At 40.8% G+C, this 18,680-nt stretch overlaps 1 protein-coding gene and 1 long non-coding RNA gene across 3 annotated transcripts; one reads left to right on the top strand and one right to left on the bottom strand.

Annotated features, from left to right (window-relative positions):
- Window positions 1-7,689: 7,689 nt before the first annotated feature.
- On the bottom strand, window positions 7,690-11,216 carry LOC147758654 (uncharacterized). 2 transcript variants are annotated; one of them, XR_015319730.1, is made up of 3 exons: window positions 10,844-11,216; window positions 9,258-10,287; window positions 7,690-8,996 (listed from the first exon to the last, which is right to left on the bottom strand). It is a non-coding gene; the product is annotated as an uncharacterized LOC147758654 (long non-coding RNA). The 2 variants fall into 2 exon arrangements; XR_015319729.1 differs by having other exon boundaries at window positions 7,690-10,287.
- Window positions 11,202-16,808, top strand: LOC111242885 (uncharacterized). The gene is made up of 3 exons (XM_022787807.2): window positions 11,202-11,958; window positions 12,738-13,061; window positions 13,737-16,808. The coding sequence occupies exons 1-3, from the start codon at window positions 11,747-11,749 to the stop codon at window positions 13,885-13,887; spliced, it is 687 nt and encodes a 228-aa protein (XP_022643542.1). The 5' UTR covers window positions 11,202-11,746; the 3' UTR covers window positions 13,888-16,808.
- The last annotated feature ends 1,872 nt before the right edge of the window (window positions 16,809-18,680 follow it).

Here is an 18,680-nt window from a genome sequence, read left to right as displayed (position 1 = left end):
AATACTGTTCCTTGAAAACGGTTACACTGCAAAACGTGTGATGGCAAATATTTATACCTATTCAACGAGCGCAGTTGAAGATATGTAGCCCAGTTGTCGATGATGATGTCGGCTGTAGTTATAATTGTGAAGGCCACCATGGCGCCGTATCCGATAGCTCAACAGAACCGCATTTAATTTTCTACTGCAAAACACAGCGAACGTTCGATTTGAGCGTTTCATCACAACTGAATTGAAGAATCATCAAAAACTGACACGTTATGCCTCACTTAAGCTACCGTAAGCGATTTATTTTACGAGGCAAGAACACAAGTTTATGATGCAATAACTACTCAGTTTAATTTTAACTGATAAACATTGTAGAAGGAAAAATATCGAACACTGCTTTATCGCATCGATTACAATTTCGATTTGGATATGTCCCGAAGGAAAGATACAAACCAGTTTAAGCGATTTGGGTTCATCGAATTTAAAACAGAAAAGGTGCGAGTATGACGACTTAGAGAGCTTTTTATATTTTTAAGGTCTCCGATACATGAAAAAAAATCAATTATGCAGTAGCAACGATTCCCTCTGTTCAAGCCGTGAGTCATCCACAGCGTCGCTAGCAGTCTAACCAACTAACTAAAGTAGAAACAATTATGAACAAGAAAAAAGGGAAAAAAAGACGAGACATATAAGCTTCCAAGTATCCGACATATTTCAGTATCCGTCTATAAGTTTATTATTTAAAACCAACCATTATAAATTCCAGTGGACGCCTAAAAATATATGTGCAATAGAGCATGAAAGGTAGATACGTACCTAGTAATTATCATCAGCTACTTTCTTCTTCCGCTAGTAAATTAACAATCGAAGTTTAATTTATGTCAGTTACGATAGCCAAGCCGCACTGTGACCACTGTATAAGCAACAATCGTTCCATATTATTTAGGTGATTTTATTGTTTCCTTACTCCGCTATTACAGTATTATAGTAACGAAGCGTCCGCTAGTTCTTCGTGTTTTATACACACCACTTCAGTCGCTAAGCGTTGCTTCAGGCGATTGACTCTCAAAACGAAACGAAATGCGTCTACGTCCAGATTCGAACCCAGACCACCACGTGTCCCTAAGTTACAAAGCATCCACTTAGCTAAAGCATTATCCTTAATTATTATTACGATAACTTGCGTTCAGCGAACAGCTTCGGAAAAGCGCCTTGCACGGGTGCTCGAAGTGAAGACGCTTGTACCTTTCGTTTGGCGATTAATTTCACAAATGTCACTTAAAACTTTTTCCATCGCCTGTCATTTCTGACGTCATTTTGGCCTGGCTGAAATGTCATGATTATTATCTATTTACATATCTTTGCGCAAGTGCAATTTTCGGGCTGTCACATTTTTTCATTTTATTGCCGGCCGACTTCGTCAGCGGTTAGATTTTATTATGGACGCTCTCTTTGATCCGGTCCGGAGCAACGCACCGGCCTTATTTAGTCTGCCGTTAAGTGCAAGGTAACAGGGTAAACGAGTTCGAGATGCTCAGCGTCTTTCCCAGCTCCGGACTTCCGCTACATGTAGCAGATCGCAAAACAGCCAACAATAGATACGTGAAGCTAACGATATTGAGCAAATCGGTAAAGAAAAAGTCATTCTGCGACAGTTCACGTTTGCCGTACTGGACATTATATATTGCTTATCTGAAAACGTGAGGTAACTATGGAAGGATTGGCCAGCACAACCCCACATGCTCTACCATGGTCGTCCAATTTAAACAACATGTTTTCTCGTTTATCATGATTCATTTAAGACTTTGGCCGATTGGATAGCGTAGGTTAACAGCAATGCCTTCCTTTATCAACAAAGAAGGCCCTTATATGGCTCAGTCCCAGTTTACGTAATAGATATCAACGCTAACCATTGCTACGACACTTACTAGAATACGTGTACTTTCCAATAGTATATTTGTTTCAATGACCGAAGTTATATTTCACATTGACTGGTTCGTAATGCATCGCCGCTTCCGCGTTTACCAATAGAACCGCGAAATTTGAAAGAAGACCGAATCAATGCAACGGCAAATGGACGATCGCCCAGGAAATTTCTCTTTTTAGAAATTTTCTGTTGGGTCCAGGTTGTGTAACTTAAATTGAGTATATTTAAATAGCTAACATTGAGTATGTTGAACGCGCAATATTTTAAAGACGATCTTAGCTATTCAGTGCCTGTTATTAAATTGAAGTCGACGATTCCTCCCGCAATCGATTGCCATCCAAAATTAACTAAGTTGATGCAATGCGATTTTTTTTGTCCCCGTGATGGTGGTGGCAGTGGTAACGTGTTTGCCTACTAACGTTAGGGACAAGTGAGGTGATCTAGCGTCGACACGAAGCTGACGCTTTTCGTTTCTTGTTGCGGGCCAGCCGTCTGAGACAATGCTTCACAAACGCTGGTACAAGACGTAAAATTTAAAACATTTATTTAGCTAGATGCTTTTATGACCCAATATCTTTACTATAAAAAAAAAATAATCACAGAAATATAGCTGAAATCGGTTTCGGTCAGTTTTTTGTAGGAGTTATTTGAACATATCTGGTAAAGGTGATGAAGCATACGTCGACGAATGTTCCCAAACAGTAATCCTAGTTGTCCTGGTTTCATCTTGTACTTAACTCAGAACCTTTCAACTTAAACATGTCTTGCCACAGCAGTTCACCAACGGATCGTGCTAGATGTAAAGCAAATTTAAGCATGAATATTATTATACTCTACATCTTTAATAGGTTTTACATTTCGTTTGGCTTAACACAAATGCATAATACTGAATTAATGATTAATATCGTGTGAAAATTTTTCAAGGCGCCAGCAAAAAGCCCAGCAGTGATATATTGACGAATATATAATAATAAATCATTTCCAGAATGTGTATTATGATGAGTCATGACACTTGAAGCATGTGCATATTTATGATAACTAAATATTCTAGTTCTTCAAGAAAATGAAGTCGAACAGACGGAGCAGGCGCACTTCAAACACATGATGGGACGTAACCTTCGTATTTAAAAGACGTTAAGAGACGCATGGTAGCTTTGCGAACATCAAACAAAACTCGATGGTTTTAGTAAGAAAAAGCATCGCCTATTGTTTCTTCTTGTGAACTACTAGTTATAAGCATTAGAAAACAATCAACACGCCATTCTTGTCTAAAATATTCCTTACCCAGACGCAGAACAAGTTCTTCTCAGAATCATGTTTGGCGCCACTTCTACAACAAATAGCAACATATTTATTTAATAGGAGCTCTAATGTTAGTGCTTGTCTTAGATAGCCGTTCTCGCGCAGTGTTCTATAGTTCTTCACATTGATGGGCTAATCCCTCGCAGGATTCGTCTGCAGTTCGCTGGTTTGCAATTGCTTGCTTATCATGGATGTGTTCTAGCGACTTGGTTGACCACCGTCTCTCTTCCCTGCTGGTCTCTTCCTCCCGTTCTCCCGTAAGGCTTAGAGCATTCGTAACATACCTGTACCTTCAGACAGACACAAATTCACACAGGGATCCGCGGACGAACACATTATTTGCTCTAGCCAGTGTCAATACGTATCGGCTAGATGTTACATGACGTGGCGGTTCATTCAAACTATAAATTCAAAATAAATTCACACCCTGATAAGTTGCTACTACCGTTGGCCTGTGCCAGCTGGTGGCGTTGCTGTTCAAATCACCTCGGGCACTCTTCTTTGTCGAAATCGTGTTTTTATGAACTTGTAATCGTGTTCGCTTTGTTTCCAGCCGATCGATATTACATAAATGACTGCTCCGCTCTTGTTACTAGCACGATGTTTACTCGTCGTCATCACTCAAGTCAGTGCTCCAAAAAGCTGTGAGCGGCAATCAGTGCCTAGACATTATTTATCGAACGGAAGCTCATCGCTGCGTCGTCATCTTCTACTTTTGCTGTGATTGCTTCCATTAGTACTGGAATCCGGTAACTAGGAGCGGACATGCACTTGGGCGGCCACCGGGGACCGCTGTTTGTGGCCATCCGTCGCTTAAATATTGTTTAATCATTAATGGCTGAGTATCGGGAGACTAGGGTGTTATTTCACATTAACTGATATCGACACTTGGCAACGATCTTTCGGCGAACGCTCGCTCGCTCATTGGCGCACACCCTTTGAATGGCTTTCTAAGCTTCGCAGAAGCAAAACAATAGCCAATTTTTCCAACCTAAATTCTTGACGAACGGCATCATCATTGGGTTTGAGAAGACGCTGATAGTGAAGGCTGTCCCGTGTGGCGATAAATTTAAAAGATAGGCTCATCCCCATTTAAAAGAAAACGAAATACCTTTGAATTATAATCGCCCCAAGCATGACCATTACCGTCATTCACGCCGTAGTACTCTTTAATTGTTTTTATCAGTAAACAGTAGGCTTTATTCGCGCTTATCGCTCAAATAATTGATTTGCGCATCGCATTAATGAACCTAAAACAAGTTTCTATCCACACTGTTGACGACAGTGATTGAAACTGTAGCAACATTCATAGAATTACTAAGAACGTTACTGTTGTTTGTGATATTATATGATATGGGCAAAGTATCTTCTTTGGTGGGGGGGGGGGGGGGATCTTAACTAGTTCGAGCTGCTTCCTGCTAAATTTCTAAAAAAAAAAAGGAGTGACGATGCTTAATCCGGCTATACTCGATTCATCCCGAGGTAATTCAGGTAAATTTCCCGAAGAAATTAATTAAAAACTCATAGTTCTGATCAGCGTTTTAAAAAATTACTCTTGTAACTAAAAATATTATTTGTCAGTACTAACACTGCGTAAATTTCCATGCACATTGCAATCGATCCCAGACATGTACTGCAGTTTTGAATATGATGTCTTTTAAGAGAACTCCACGGGTAGATGCTACGTTTGCTAAGGCATTCCCTCAAGGATGTTTTAGCTACCGAAGCTTGCTAGCTCTTATCGAGTAGCTTATCTCGATGATCGCAAGCATTATAGAATGTTCATTTCTGTATTTCAATAAGCATTTCCTAAACGTGGTTAGTACAAAGCTTGACTATTTCTAGAAATTTTATAAATATGTTATAGTGGCTTGCCAGGTCAGTACCTTTTTTCGCAGTATAGATCGATATCGCATTTTAAGTTTTTTCATTAGAAGTCAAACTAGGACGCTTCATTTGCACTTTTCGTAATAAATACAAGATGATCGCTTCACGTCCCAAATTTCTATTTATTAACTACGTCTTCTTGCCTAGTTCGCTGTGCGGATTCGCTGAACCGCTGTGCATCGCCCCACTTTTTATGAAAAAACCTTCTAACTTACCGTCAGCAAATATAGTCCCGGATGTCCTTTGCTTCCAACTTCCATATCCACGCTATAATTTTATTTATATATATTAGCCTTTATCCACGTAACCGGTAAATTACCTCATAATCACTTACACTTGGATGCAAGCGTTCGTTAAGCTGCGAGTCACAGATGTGTATACTATAGAAGTCTGTGAAATAATTTCCCTACTCAGTATGTCCTTCCACCCTCAACAGCCTCGGCCTATTACCACCACTCTCAGCGACCATTCGATGTTTGGCGACGTTGCATCCACCTGTGGTCCTACTATACAATAATGCTGTGTTCATTCGCACAATTCAGATTATAATTGTCCTGCTTCCACAACGGAGTTTTTCGTAGCTCTTGGAGACCAGCTGACAGCGACGATGACCCGTTATCGGTAGCAGTCGTTATGGCCACAACAAATGATTACCCTATTTACAGATTAAAATAATGCTTTCGGTTATTTAATATAATAATAATAATAATAATGAGCTTTGACGAACAGGATTATTTTTTTGTGAATGTAAACGCTTGTGCTAATAGAGGAAATAGTTGGTGACAAAAATATCGCTCTAACCTACTTAAATCTAAAGTGTCTTAGTCCTCTCATTGCTACTACTATCGTTATTGCTTTCAATTTGTTATTAAACCAGCAGTGTATTGTGCAGCAGCAGTTCTCAGAAGGAAAGGTCCACTCGTTCAGAATGAACGAGATATTTTATCACGGGTATAGATAGACGCGACGATAATCTAAATAACTGTCGCGAAAGGCTGCGTCGTTCGCAGATTCTACGCGAGCATACCCCTTGAAGTGAAGCCAAAAGTCGGGCTGCTAAACCCAAGTAACTCACGTCGACGGCTTAGTAAAATCATCATCACTAGCCATCAGTCATCATTATCACGAGCATCATCTTCACTCAAATCATGTCCCGCGATCGGCCATGCACACGGAATGCAATTGAAATCATCGCTGAGATCTGGTCCTTCGTTGATCACGTTTCGTTTATTTTTACATTGTATCGTTTTCTGCACTTGTACTATCCAGAACGAAACACGTCGTGTCGTGATAAGAACACTGTTTTAATGCTTGCTTATAAACCTGTAATGCAACACAACCGCCATTTCAGCCACAGGTAGCAATAGTCACATAATATCTAAGGCTACTGCATAAAAAGTAACTTGTCAAACACAAACGAAGCAGCAACAAAGAAGACATAGATAGTCTACTAAAGATGTCGAAGGAAATGCTCGCAATCAGAATTTCAATGAACAAAACGTGCTTGCAATGATGCCAAACCTTTGCCAATGAGTTTTTTTTTTTTTAACATTTTTCGCGTCTGTTGAAGCGGATTTTTTTTTCACCATTCATTGTACATGCATATACAGTCGCTCACGAGTATCTCTAGTACTCGCATGAACTAGCGAAACCATCATGACGCCGATTACGGCAAATTGGGGTCAAACGTCTAATACAGACGATATTCCCATTCAAAGCAATAAACCCTAAATTTCCTATAATTTTAGTGAAATTGCGCTCTCTTCGTGTGGCGTCTGTTTTTGCTGGTTAGCTCAAATCTATTTCAATAATAAACACCTCTCGGTGAACGAAATTGGTTTTCGGTGTTTTCGCGCACTCGCTAGCTTTGCATATTGAACAATCAGCTTTGACATAAGTATCTTCAAGCGACTAAGGTGATTTGCCATTGTGGCATAGCCAAGTAAAATATCTAAATCCTATGATCAGTATTTGGAGTTTTCTATGTCGTGCCGTTACAGTGACTGTTATTTGTTGGGTCCTTTCGAATAAGCAGTAGTTCTTCAATAACGTCATCAATTCACCAACATGGCTTCATCTCGTTGCTCTTAGCTGTACTAGTTTGTTTCTCGTATTTCGCAAACCAAAATAGCGTTTTCGATCGGTTTGCCTCCGTATGCTTCCGTTGAGGCAGCGCCGCCGCACTTCAGGAGTCAGCGGGGTTGGCTCTGATAATCTGCCATAGTACAACCTCTGACTGAGATCAAACCAAAGTGGACGTCAACAAAGTGTAAAATTTTTCGGCCGAATTTCCGCTCGTAGATTATCGGCATAATCTTCTATAGCTGCTTGACGGCCGATCATTCGTTCGCAATCATCGGCTTGAGTCTATCGGGTTCATAGCTATCGATGAATACTGGAGCTTATATCCCTCAGCCAATACTTTCGCATCGGTCAGTCGGTAATGATATTCGAAGTACGTGCCGATTCTCTATTTTTTCCAGGTTACAAAATGTATTCCACGTGTTAGACACTCAAAAGAACTTCACGAACGAAAGATTAGTCCTAAGGTGTTTGGGATGAACTATCAAAAACACTGATCTAGCTAAGCTAAGTCCAAAGTGCAATTTTTATTCCAGCAAATCTAGCATCATTATTTTTATTGTCTTTAAACAGTTATCAATCGAACCATGTATATTCAGTTTCTACCAGTATATTTCGAGTTTAAGTCCGACACTGCGTTAGGTAATCTATCGGACCCAGCACGAAACAAAGTGTGGTTTCGAACCTGGACTATCGCCACCTATTAAGCTATAACAGGGCAAATATAGACCTGCCTAGTGAACACGACTCAGCTATTAATGGAGTTTATATCTAATTGCAGCAGCTCTATGCAATGCTAAAACTCCGTCATTTTTTCAAGTGATGCATGTTGTTATGCCGGTATTATGTTGTCATGTTTGAGCGGTGAGCAATCATCCAGTTACTTTTAGCTGATCTCACAAACGAGATAAAAGGTACGAGAGAACGCTTAGAAACTCGATGAAGTTAACTGAAAGTTGCTCTTTTTTTGCTTTATAAAGGTGTATCCAGTACTAGAAGAGCAGCGACCGGTTTTGATCGTTATTTTAAATTTAAACACAAAAACACAATACATAAACACACAACATTGTACAGCTAAGTATAATTAGCTAACATGATAATCAATAAAGATTATTATTTTGTTTGTAAGGCGAGGCGACCCTTAGTAAGTCGCTCAATAAAAAGTTACGTCTTATCACTCTCTATAGCTCTCGTACCCAGAAATCTACGACGCAGTTTAAAAATTATCTAACCAAATTCTTTACCGAAGTTAGCTTTGCTCCCGCATTCGAACATACGAATCCTGGATCCAACTACCTGGTCATTTGTAGATAATATTTGCGTGAGAGGATATAGCGTTCTTAAGTGAACACTTTTATTTTATTGCATCTTTCACAGTATCCCTAATTTCATTTATTATTTCACACTATCCGGTATATTGATAATGATCTAATAGGTGGCCTGCTGAAATATAAGAATTTTTTAATCATTCTACATCCGACTCCTATTACAATAGACATTGCATTAGGCAGGTGGCTTCCAGCTCGAAAAGAAGGTACGCCAAAGCCAAGCTTCGAACCTCGCATGTTCCTAAGTATACGAAACCAATTATTACTGTATCATTCTAGATATTCAATGCGGCACCTAAATGCGTATAACTATCCTCATCAACGTTATAGGAGGGGTTATACTTCCCTATACCATAGATACTGATGGCAACAAATGGATGCGTTTCCACGAAAAGAGTGATCGTGGCGGACGGGAGCTGATCTTCCTTATCATCAGATTCAAGGGCACTGGCAGGTAACAATAGCAATAAGCGCAGCAATATCTGCAGAGCCAACAGCCAATGGAATTAAACGAGAAAAAAAAAGGGAGATTACTTGAAGCTGTAAAAAATGATTCAACTACAGCAGCAGCTTTTAGCTCTTTTAACATGGACTAACACAAACTGCCTCATATTGTATCCTCCCCTTCCTGTTAACTTGGCTGATTTCAGCATCATTATGCTGCTATGTTTGGGCTACACGTAAAGGGGTATCCTTATCAAAAGTAGCGGCAGCGGTAATCGTGTAGTAATCATAACACTCACTATAATAGATGAACGTACGTGTAACAGGTTACCGGTGACGACTGCGCCAGTAGCTGCTTGGACAGGTACCACTGCATGGGGTCTGGACGAAAAAGGGACCAATTTTGAGCCAATGATGAGTAACGTTCTAGAAGTATGCTTTGGTGATTTCGTCCCGTTCAGTTTGCGGCTTGATCGTCGTCGGGGTCTTTACGTTCGTCGCTGTTGTTGCTGCTGCTGCCGCCGCTCGTGTTGGTGTTGTGGGCATCGTCGTTCATGAAGAAGTCAACGAGTAGCGAAATAGTCTGTTTCGCTGATGCCGTCACTACCATCACCATCGTCATCGTGATGGCTGATGCTAACAAGCGTGTGTATATCGAAAATTTCATTACTCGTGCGCGCTTAACCAGCGGTAACGAATCTAGTCCATGCTCACCTCCGCCTTAGCTAATAGTATGATGAACGGTAGAACTATTCTTATTGCTACTAGCTAAGTGGGAGATGAGAAGATAACCGGAAATACACATAACTTGTGAGGCAATAATCATGATGCTAATGAAATGGTCATTTTATTCACGGTCAATTTAACCAGCTCGGGCCAGCTGTGCTTCATTCTTTAAAGAGTAAAATCTTTACTCGGATGAATTGAGCCAAGCAGTGTCATATAAGAGTTTGCCATTTAGGCAAGCGGCTGTACTTCGGGTTGTTCGTGTTAGTAAATAGAAGACCACTTGTATAGAGCGTAAGTTGCGTAATACATAGCACTAGAAAACACTGGTAGCGGTAGTTTAGCTAAGCAGTATAACATCGGTAGGATTGCTCATGGCCAGTTTTCAATAGCAAATTTTGGAAAAGCGGAGTATTTCAGTCGATCGGATATTCAGTTTCGATTTTCATTGGTGACAACTGAATTATAGATTCCCAAGTAACGTGTAGAAAAATAGACTGATTTTTTGATAGACCATCTGTTCTTACGTCGGAATCCCCGAGGGCCTAACGAGCGGCTCGGATTCTGCTGGTACCTTCAATGAAAATGAACCTCCCAGGCTCCCTGCAATTATAACGTATTTTTTAATTATGCTGTTTTTGTCATCCCTGGCAGTTGAAAAACTGTGTTTTTCAAAAAAGCACCACGGCTGAAATTCGCTTATGCCTTATTAGGATGGTTTGCTTAAGCACAATTTTGTAAAGGCGCTTAGAAGAAAGCGGACCCGTCCGGCAACAACTGTTACAAACAAGCATTTCATATAAAAAATCAACAAGTAAATCTTTCCGGATATCCGAATTGAAACTTCACCAGTAACGCACAAAATTCAAAGATTAACCGGCAGATTTTATTTGACCAGAATGGCCCGCCTTCAACTGAGATTTCATTATGCAGCGTTAGAGGCATTTCGAAATTTCCCTTTAACACAAAAAAAAAACTTGTAACACGATTTTTTTCAAAGCCAGTATTCTTTTAAAGAAATATTTGCAAAATTGAATTATATTTGTTCGTTTAGAGTTTGTCGCGAATTTGCGAAAGTAAATGTTTTCCTCTAAATATGGTTAGTCTAAACACAAATCTAAACGGTTTGGCACTAGGTATCCGCAGGATTACATCATACCATGTTTGATTGGCACGAGCTGTCTGAAATCTCCACAAGATCTGAAACTCCATTTTACGTTGGAGAGATGCTACTACACTTCCTTATAATCTCTTACTGTTGGCCTTGCTGTGCTGCTACTATCGGCTGTTTGAGCTTTGTTGCATGTGCAACATTATTCTTAGTACTGGCTACAAGCTTCACTAACTATATACGCGTGTGACTGCCTATCCGTCTTCCCAAGAACAGAAGCATGCCTAAATATTGCCAGCCGGTGGGAACAAGCATGATCCTGTAGGAGGATTGTTTGTCCGACGGCGTAACATATAACATGCGGAGCTTCACCGATGGCACTCGGAGCTGCCCCAACGGTTGCATCGGCGCGCCACCGTAAAACTGCTACAGCACTATCAACGACAACTACTAGCACCCGGCAAGAACCGCACTTTCGTCGTGGGGCGGCCCCGGGGGAGAGCACCGCTTGCCCACTTACGTTGCAAACGCCCGCACCGCAACAGCAGCCCAGCGGATACCGGGATCGCTGGTTGGTGAGTCCCGTAGTCGGAATTCTCCGACGACAACGACGACGACGACGACGACAACGGTAACGCTGTCTAGATTCGCGCGTCGCCGTCGCATGCGCGGCGCAAAGCAGATAAAAGAGGCCGATTTTACGCCGGCGTTCGCACTCTGCTTTAGTGGTGGTCGGGCACGCACATTGGCACGTGGTTGATCCTTGTGGTTTGTGTAGTTCCAGAGGCCTCACTTTCCCTCCCTTATCGCTTTCTTTTCTCTTTTCTTCTAATTCTCAGACATCTTCATCGGTCCTTCAGAGGTCAGTCATTATCGTGTGTAGTGTATTTTAGTGCTGTGAGTTACTGCTGGCAGAAGGAATATCGCCTGTTCTCTCAGTGATATCACAAAATGCGTGTGCAAAGTGCAACGTGCTCTGTCGTTGTCCTCGTGCTTGGAATATTAGCGACAAATGTCGGCCATGGTGATGCGCAAAGTACGCGCCGTCCTCTAATTCCAGGACTGCCGTCTTTGCCGCCGATGTTGCAAGGTCTATCATTGTCCAACCTTCCGGGAATCTCGCACATCATGAACATGCCACTGCCATTCAACGTACCCTTCAGGTACAAACGTGCATTGCGTAATATAGGGCGGGGTACTCGTGTCCATGTTGTAGACCTTACGATCCATTGAGTATACTATGCTAATATGTTAATACCTAATTGAAAGAGGCCTTCCGATTAACTGCCTACGGATTACGCACAGTTCCGATAAAATTAGATTTGCAACAAGTTAAGTATAGTTAATGCCCTTGGTAGCGTTTCTGCATAAATAACGTGATGTCAAATGCGTAGAAAAAAAACAACAAAGAACCAATGCTTCCCAGGAATCTCATAACGTTGCATGAAGATACGAGTAAGTCAAACTTGAAACAATTTCGAAGGTAAAAATTACAAAAAAAACATCTATCCATTGGATTATAAAAATGTTTAGAAAGGCATACCGATACACCTGGTTAAAAGATGTGTGAGCTTAGATTTGAACCAGGGGGCAGAAACCCTTCTTGCCTGAACTCCAGTCTTCATAATACTAATTGTTATGTCTAACAGTTTTTCACAGACTTTTCCAAAACTGGCATTATTGGGCGAAATGATGCGTTTATTCTCACTTTAGCTAATTTGATCAAATCAGGTGACTTGCTACGAGATCGAGTACAATGTAATATTCTTACGAAACTGTATAAATGTCGAGCAAAGCGCATCTACTACATACTAACTCGTAGAATAGTAAATTTCTCTACAACTATAATTAATTTCAAAACACAATTTTGTTATTCATTCACTAAAGAATATCTAGTCAATGTAGCAGTTTTTTTTTCCTGATTGACTCTAAACTACAACAGCTTTTCGTCGCTTCCACCGTTACGTCTACCGATCCGGCTGCCGGCGATTCTCGGAGGAGCAGGGATGATTCGTAACGCCACGCATTTGATTCGGAATACATTTCTCGGCTCGCCCCTCTCGTCTTCCTCACCAACGCCGGTATCATCTGCTTTGTCGTCTGGATCTTCGTTGAACACCAACTCCATCACCCAAATGCTGACGGCTCCCCTTTTACCGCTTTTGAACCTCGGCTCCGGAGCTGCTGTAGGCCAAGCTGCCACTAGGAATGGCGTTATTGATCCCACGCAGTATGCTCAATATTTCCGCGCGCTCCAACTGCAAAGGTATGGCCATGTAAATATAGTTCTGTGTTATATTTTGACGATCTCCAGTTAGAACGTGTATTAACTGTAATTTTTAATACTAATTTTGCACTCGTATTCGTGTACCCATCATTTCGAATTTCGTGTGATTCCCCTTGTACAACAATATTCGTGTAAGAAATGACATTGTGGCGTTGTGTGAATGAGGTTTTGGTGGATATATGGGTAATGTTGCCAGAATCAGAACAAATGTAAGCAGTCGGTGACGAACAAATTCGGCGTTTTAAACGAATACGTTTTAAACACCACGTTTAAGAAATTACCCAGTTTTTGAACTAAATTTTTTTGCGTAAAGAACCTCGTGTCCAAACGATTTCGAGAAAATAGCTCAACCTCCGGTGGGGCTGAGTGCGAAGCTTCGTGGTTCTGAGTTTAGCGTCACCGTAACAATCCCAATGTGACATGTCTTTAATTAACACAATCCACCTTTTGCGCTAAGTTTTAATGATTTAATTCCCTTGACAAAGAGGAGCTCCCAATGACATTGTACCATATTAAGCTGCGAAAAAGCTTGTTGTAATGCATTACTAGGGGTGCCTTTTACGGCCCATGTAGAATTGTTATCTATTTAATATATTAAAATAAAAATATGCTCTTCTGAATACGTATCGTTTTCGATGGGGCATACCCTTACAGTGCTCACGAACGTCGCCGCCGCAGTATCGTACAACACATGATTCGTCACTACCAGTCTAGCCAGCCGTTCATTCCCACGGGCCATCTTCAGTTGCTGCAAGTTCCCGCTGAACAACTCGCCCAATTTCGAACGCTCTACCGTTATCATTGACAGCTGTTACTCAACCCCACCAAGCAATCTTATTGTGTAACTAACTGTTAATTGCGATGCGATCGTTGTCGTCCTGGTGGTCTGTCATTCCTCTATGGCAGGGTATCAGAATCGCTCCCTACGGAACTGGACAAATCTGTCCCGAGGCGACCAACAGTTTCCGGACACGAACATTCAACAACGACGCTAACGATAGGTGTCTTTTTGTATAGTGAATTACTGTAACGCTGGCGTAATGATGTGTGTGATCTCGTGTGAGCATACTTTCAACTGTCTTTACATTTGAGTGGTGACATCTGCAGTACAACAAGCTACCATATTCAGCAGCGGCCGCACTGAAGTTTAAAAAACTTTACGTATTATTATAAAACGAAATTGCAGGATTGCTAGGCCTACGAATAGTTATCGTTGTGTCATCTCGACGAAAAGAGACATTCAGCAAACATCATACGTTAGTGCCGAACGTATTTTAGCATATCATCAACGTGTGTATAACTATAGTTTATATATATATTATATATGTGTGCGTCCTAGTCGATAACCGTGTAACGTCAATCGCCCCTTGCACAAGACCATAGACAACTAATAACTGTTAGATTGATTTATTGACTCCCGATTGACTAATACTTGGCTGTTGTTATTGACATTGATCAATGAGATACTAATGGACAGATTGACTGGCATAAGCGATCGTCGCGATTTCCTGGCGTGCACACGCCCTTTCGTCTTCCTATCTTTCTCTATGCAAAAATGATCTTTCATAACGCTCTCTTTTGCCTTCGTGTCTCGACCCAATCAGCGACGACCATTTTTTTTGGCGATAAAAATAATTTCTGTGTGGTAACGATATCCTGTTGACACTGGCAGCACGCCGCCTCTGTCAAAGCGAAGACAAACAATGTTCCCACAACCCACTTGACGCCATCATCGATGTTACCATCGCCATGCGGCGATGATGAATCTTGCGCGTGTCAACGATTTTTCAATGGAGTCAGATAAATCAGTCTTTCCTAGAGTTTGTGGCGGTGACGGTGTACGGTGCCACGCTGTAACGTCCGGTGTCAGGTGAAGGAACGCATCCGCTGGTCGTGTTTACTCGTCACATCGAACGCGGGTCTGTCCGATTTGGCGGTGCATTACCCGCTGATGCCATCATTACCTGCAACCTCGTTCAGCGCGGGCATTCATACAACAATAACGACAACGAAAATCTACCACTATTAGTCATTGTCGCAACAACCATAATATATATGTATATTATATATAATATTAATAATAATAATAATAAGGTGCTGGCGATGAAAAAGATGCAGAGACGAAAAAACCGAGACTGGGGGAGCAGGAAATAATAAGAAGTCAAACAGCCTTCGTTGCAGTAATATGTAAATATCTCCAACCACTTTTGTGTTGCCTTTTCCCATCGCGTTTCTAGCACCATTGGCTGTAATAGCCGATACAGTGCATAGGTGTCATTGTGTCTGGCCTATTGTCGTGAGCACGCTATGGGTGCAGCCAGGTACACAGGGCGGCAGTGAGGTAAGAATCGGCATATTTTGATACGTTGAACAAACAAAAAATACCTCTATATACATAAACATATATATGTATATACCAATATTGATAGGAGATCGCGCCATAGTTGTAATAGTAGAATCCAAAAAAACTGAGCAGTTTTAGTAGGTCGAAGATGAAAGAACTGAGCAGTTAAAGATTGGAGACGAAAAAAGACTAGCTAGACCAGGAATGAACCGCCGCCAGTATCAACATTAACTTCGCCATCAGCATCGCGAATGATTACCACCGACATCTCCTCGGTAACGTGCATCGGCCTGTGGTGCTCTTCGACGTCTGCACGTCATCAATGACGGCGTGACGACAGCTAAACGACGCTCAACGACGACGATGATCGTAATGATAGTTGAACTACCCGGGTTGGTTACGTCCGACCCGGCAGCTCGACTCGCACAGAGGCATATTGATCGACAACTTTTCGGGGGACGGGTATGAGGGTCAAGAGGAAGCCCGTGGACCGCCGAAGGGGTCGGCCATTGACATAGTCAATATTTTAGTTATTATTGCTAGTGATGCAGTTAGGTGTGTCACCCGTAAAAAGGGAAAAGATTGAAAAAAAACACCCAAGAGATGCGCGCGAGATGCGGTGAAAGACACGAAACGAAGGGTGAATGCAAAGGATAACGACAACGACTATATTACCGCTACTGCTAATGTTGTTGATATTAATGTTTTTGTTGTTGTTGTTGTGGTTGTTGTTACTAGATTACTACATGCCCCCCGTTGATTGCGTTGTTGACAATACACTGCGGAAGCAGTCCCCGTAAAACGGGCATTTCCCCGGCTCTAATTGCGTTACATTTAGATCATCATTATCATCTTGATGTTTGTGTGTAAGTCGGCTCTTACCCTGGCTTTATAGGAAACGAGTTATGAATCAGCTAATACCGCTCATGTTCACACAGTTGAACTCAGGCCCAATTATCAGTTGACTGAGTTATTATGTCTTAATGTTTCGGGTAAGCAAAATGTTAAGAGAAATTCCCTAGTGAAAAGACACTATAACCATGTAGTAGAAAGTATGTAGAGTGTGGCCGATGCTAGAGATGTGGAATAAGCATGAGGCGCTGAAAATTTTCATCACATTAAGTAAAATACGATGTCCAACGGTAAGAAATTAGACAACAACAAATCAACATCCAACAATTTCAGGAGGACGACGACAGTAGCGCTATAATCGAATCAACGGTTTTTTGATACAGATACCAATAAATAACACGCGATAATAACTGATTTTAATACAACAAAAACAGCTTAAAGCGCTGGTACGCTACAGAAGGATATTATATATATATATATATATTAAGGGGTTATAAAATCAATAAAAAAAATCAGTGCAATGCAAGAAATCGAAGGCTACTATATTAAGAATTAAGGAAAAGCTTTTTGGCATAAAAAAAATAGGTAAAGTATGTATAGTAAGAATGTCCGTTATTGTCACGGCCAGCAACCGGCAGCCCAGCAAATACTCCCTGTCCCTATCGCCCAATAGAAGATGGCTCGGGAAAATCGCTATCGACCATTATCGATTCCTTCCGTCAGTAGTATCAGGAGATAGTACCATAAAAAGATGCTGATATGTATAAATAAGTCTAGAGCTATAAAACTAGTAGGTATGGTAAGGAACGAACGGGCAGAATATTTTTATATGCGATGAATAAAATCGTGAGAAGAACATGGTAAACGAGCGAAGTTATCGCCAAACATCATAATAGAAAGAAGAAGGGTAGCTCCTATTATAAAAATTACATAAATACTATACTAGCCGCAAAAGTGCTGCGTATGATTGCGTGTTTATGTAATGCTGGCTTCCGATACGTGTGATCTGGTTAAGTTGGACGCGCGCCTCTTTCAAACGGAAATGTCGCTTTTTTGATATTTTTAGTTGGGCTTTGAGCAGTTCAATCGATGATATGGTGATGCAAAGGGGTGCATGCGTTTGGTGCGTCTATCTCTGTATAAACCAATTTATTCAAGACTGATGCTGAGTAGTATTATTGCTACATATTCAGATTAACGCATATATATATATATATATATATATATATCAGCACCTGCATAAAGTAAATAATTATCAACACAACATGCTGAGGCAAGCTACAGAATCTGATGTCTGGTCGGCCAGCCGGCCAGCTATATTCGGCCTGCTCATCTTACTGCCATAAGAACCAACGAAGGCTTTTTGGCTTGTCTTTTTTTGTCCCAAAGACGGTTACCGAAGGGTACCAAACCCCATTCGGTACACTCAGCTCGGATAATTTCCTTGCTAGCTAGGGGGTTCAGCACGTTGGTTATTCTTATACCATATATATATACATACATATATAATTTTTTTTATTATATCTTATCACGCGTTTAGAGCTTTACTCGTATCCTTCTTAAAATTAGGGTGAAATAAATGTCATTGGTATTGGTGAAATTACTACATACAAATTGCTGCAATCTTTTATTTAGCAATAACTTTCATTATGATTACGTTACGTATGTCATCTGGATACCTTGTATGTTGTTTAATGTTTCAGTTCCGAAAATAGTCTCAGTCCAATACCTAATTCTCATGAATTTGCAAGTCACTTTTCAACAACAACAGTATGTAAAGGAAGTTATTAGAAAGATTAGCTCAAATAGCCAGACATAGAAAAATTAAGCCGATTTAAATTTTAGACTGACAGTCCGTCAAAATTCTTCAAAAATATAAGGGGGTGAAATCCACTGAAACGTTCGAAAGGTGCACTAAGTTTAAAAATTAATATCATTACAGTTTATCTGGACGATCCAGTTTGAAGAAAGTACTCATTTTTTTCGGGAATAGCCATTATCGAAATTCCCAATGGTTTTTTTGAGCTGTTTTTTTTATTTCTGAGTTTTTTTTTTTTAATATAACACTTATTGTGAATACTCCGCTTTGCTTAGTGAAACTCCCCTCGAACATTTTAAAAGCCGCGCGAAGACTACTAGCAACTGCATAAGCTGCCGATTTCAGGCAGCCAGGGACATTACCTATGTGAAAGTTCATCCGGTTCACTACACACGAACATCCTCTATTGAGTTTTCTATTTTTCTCTATTGATAACAGATGACTCTGTCTTTCACACAATGCATTTTTAGTTTAGCACGGCTCCACTCAAAACAGAAGCTGGAAACTCTTTTTGGAAATACAATGAAAAGTAGAATACGTTCTATGTTTATTCTTTTTGTCGAATTAATACAGTCCGCTTCAT

Source organism: Varroa destructor, unplaced genomic scaffold (assembly GCF_002443255.2).
Source record: "Varroa destructor unplaced genomic scaffold, Vdes_3.0 BEIS01000001.1, whole genome shotgun sequence".
NCBI lineage: Eukaryota > Metazoa > Arthropoda > Arachnida > Mesostigmata > Varroidae > Varroa > Varroa destructor.
This window is presented reverse-complemented; position numbering and strand designations above follow the sequence as displayed.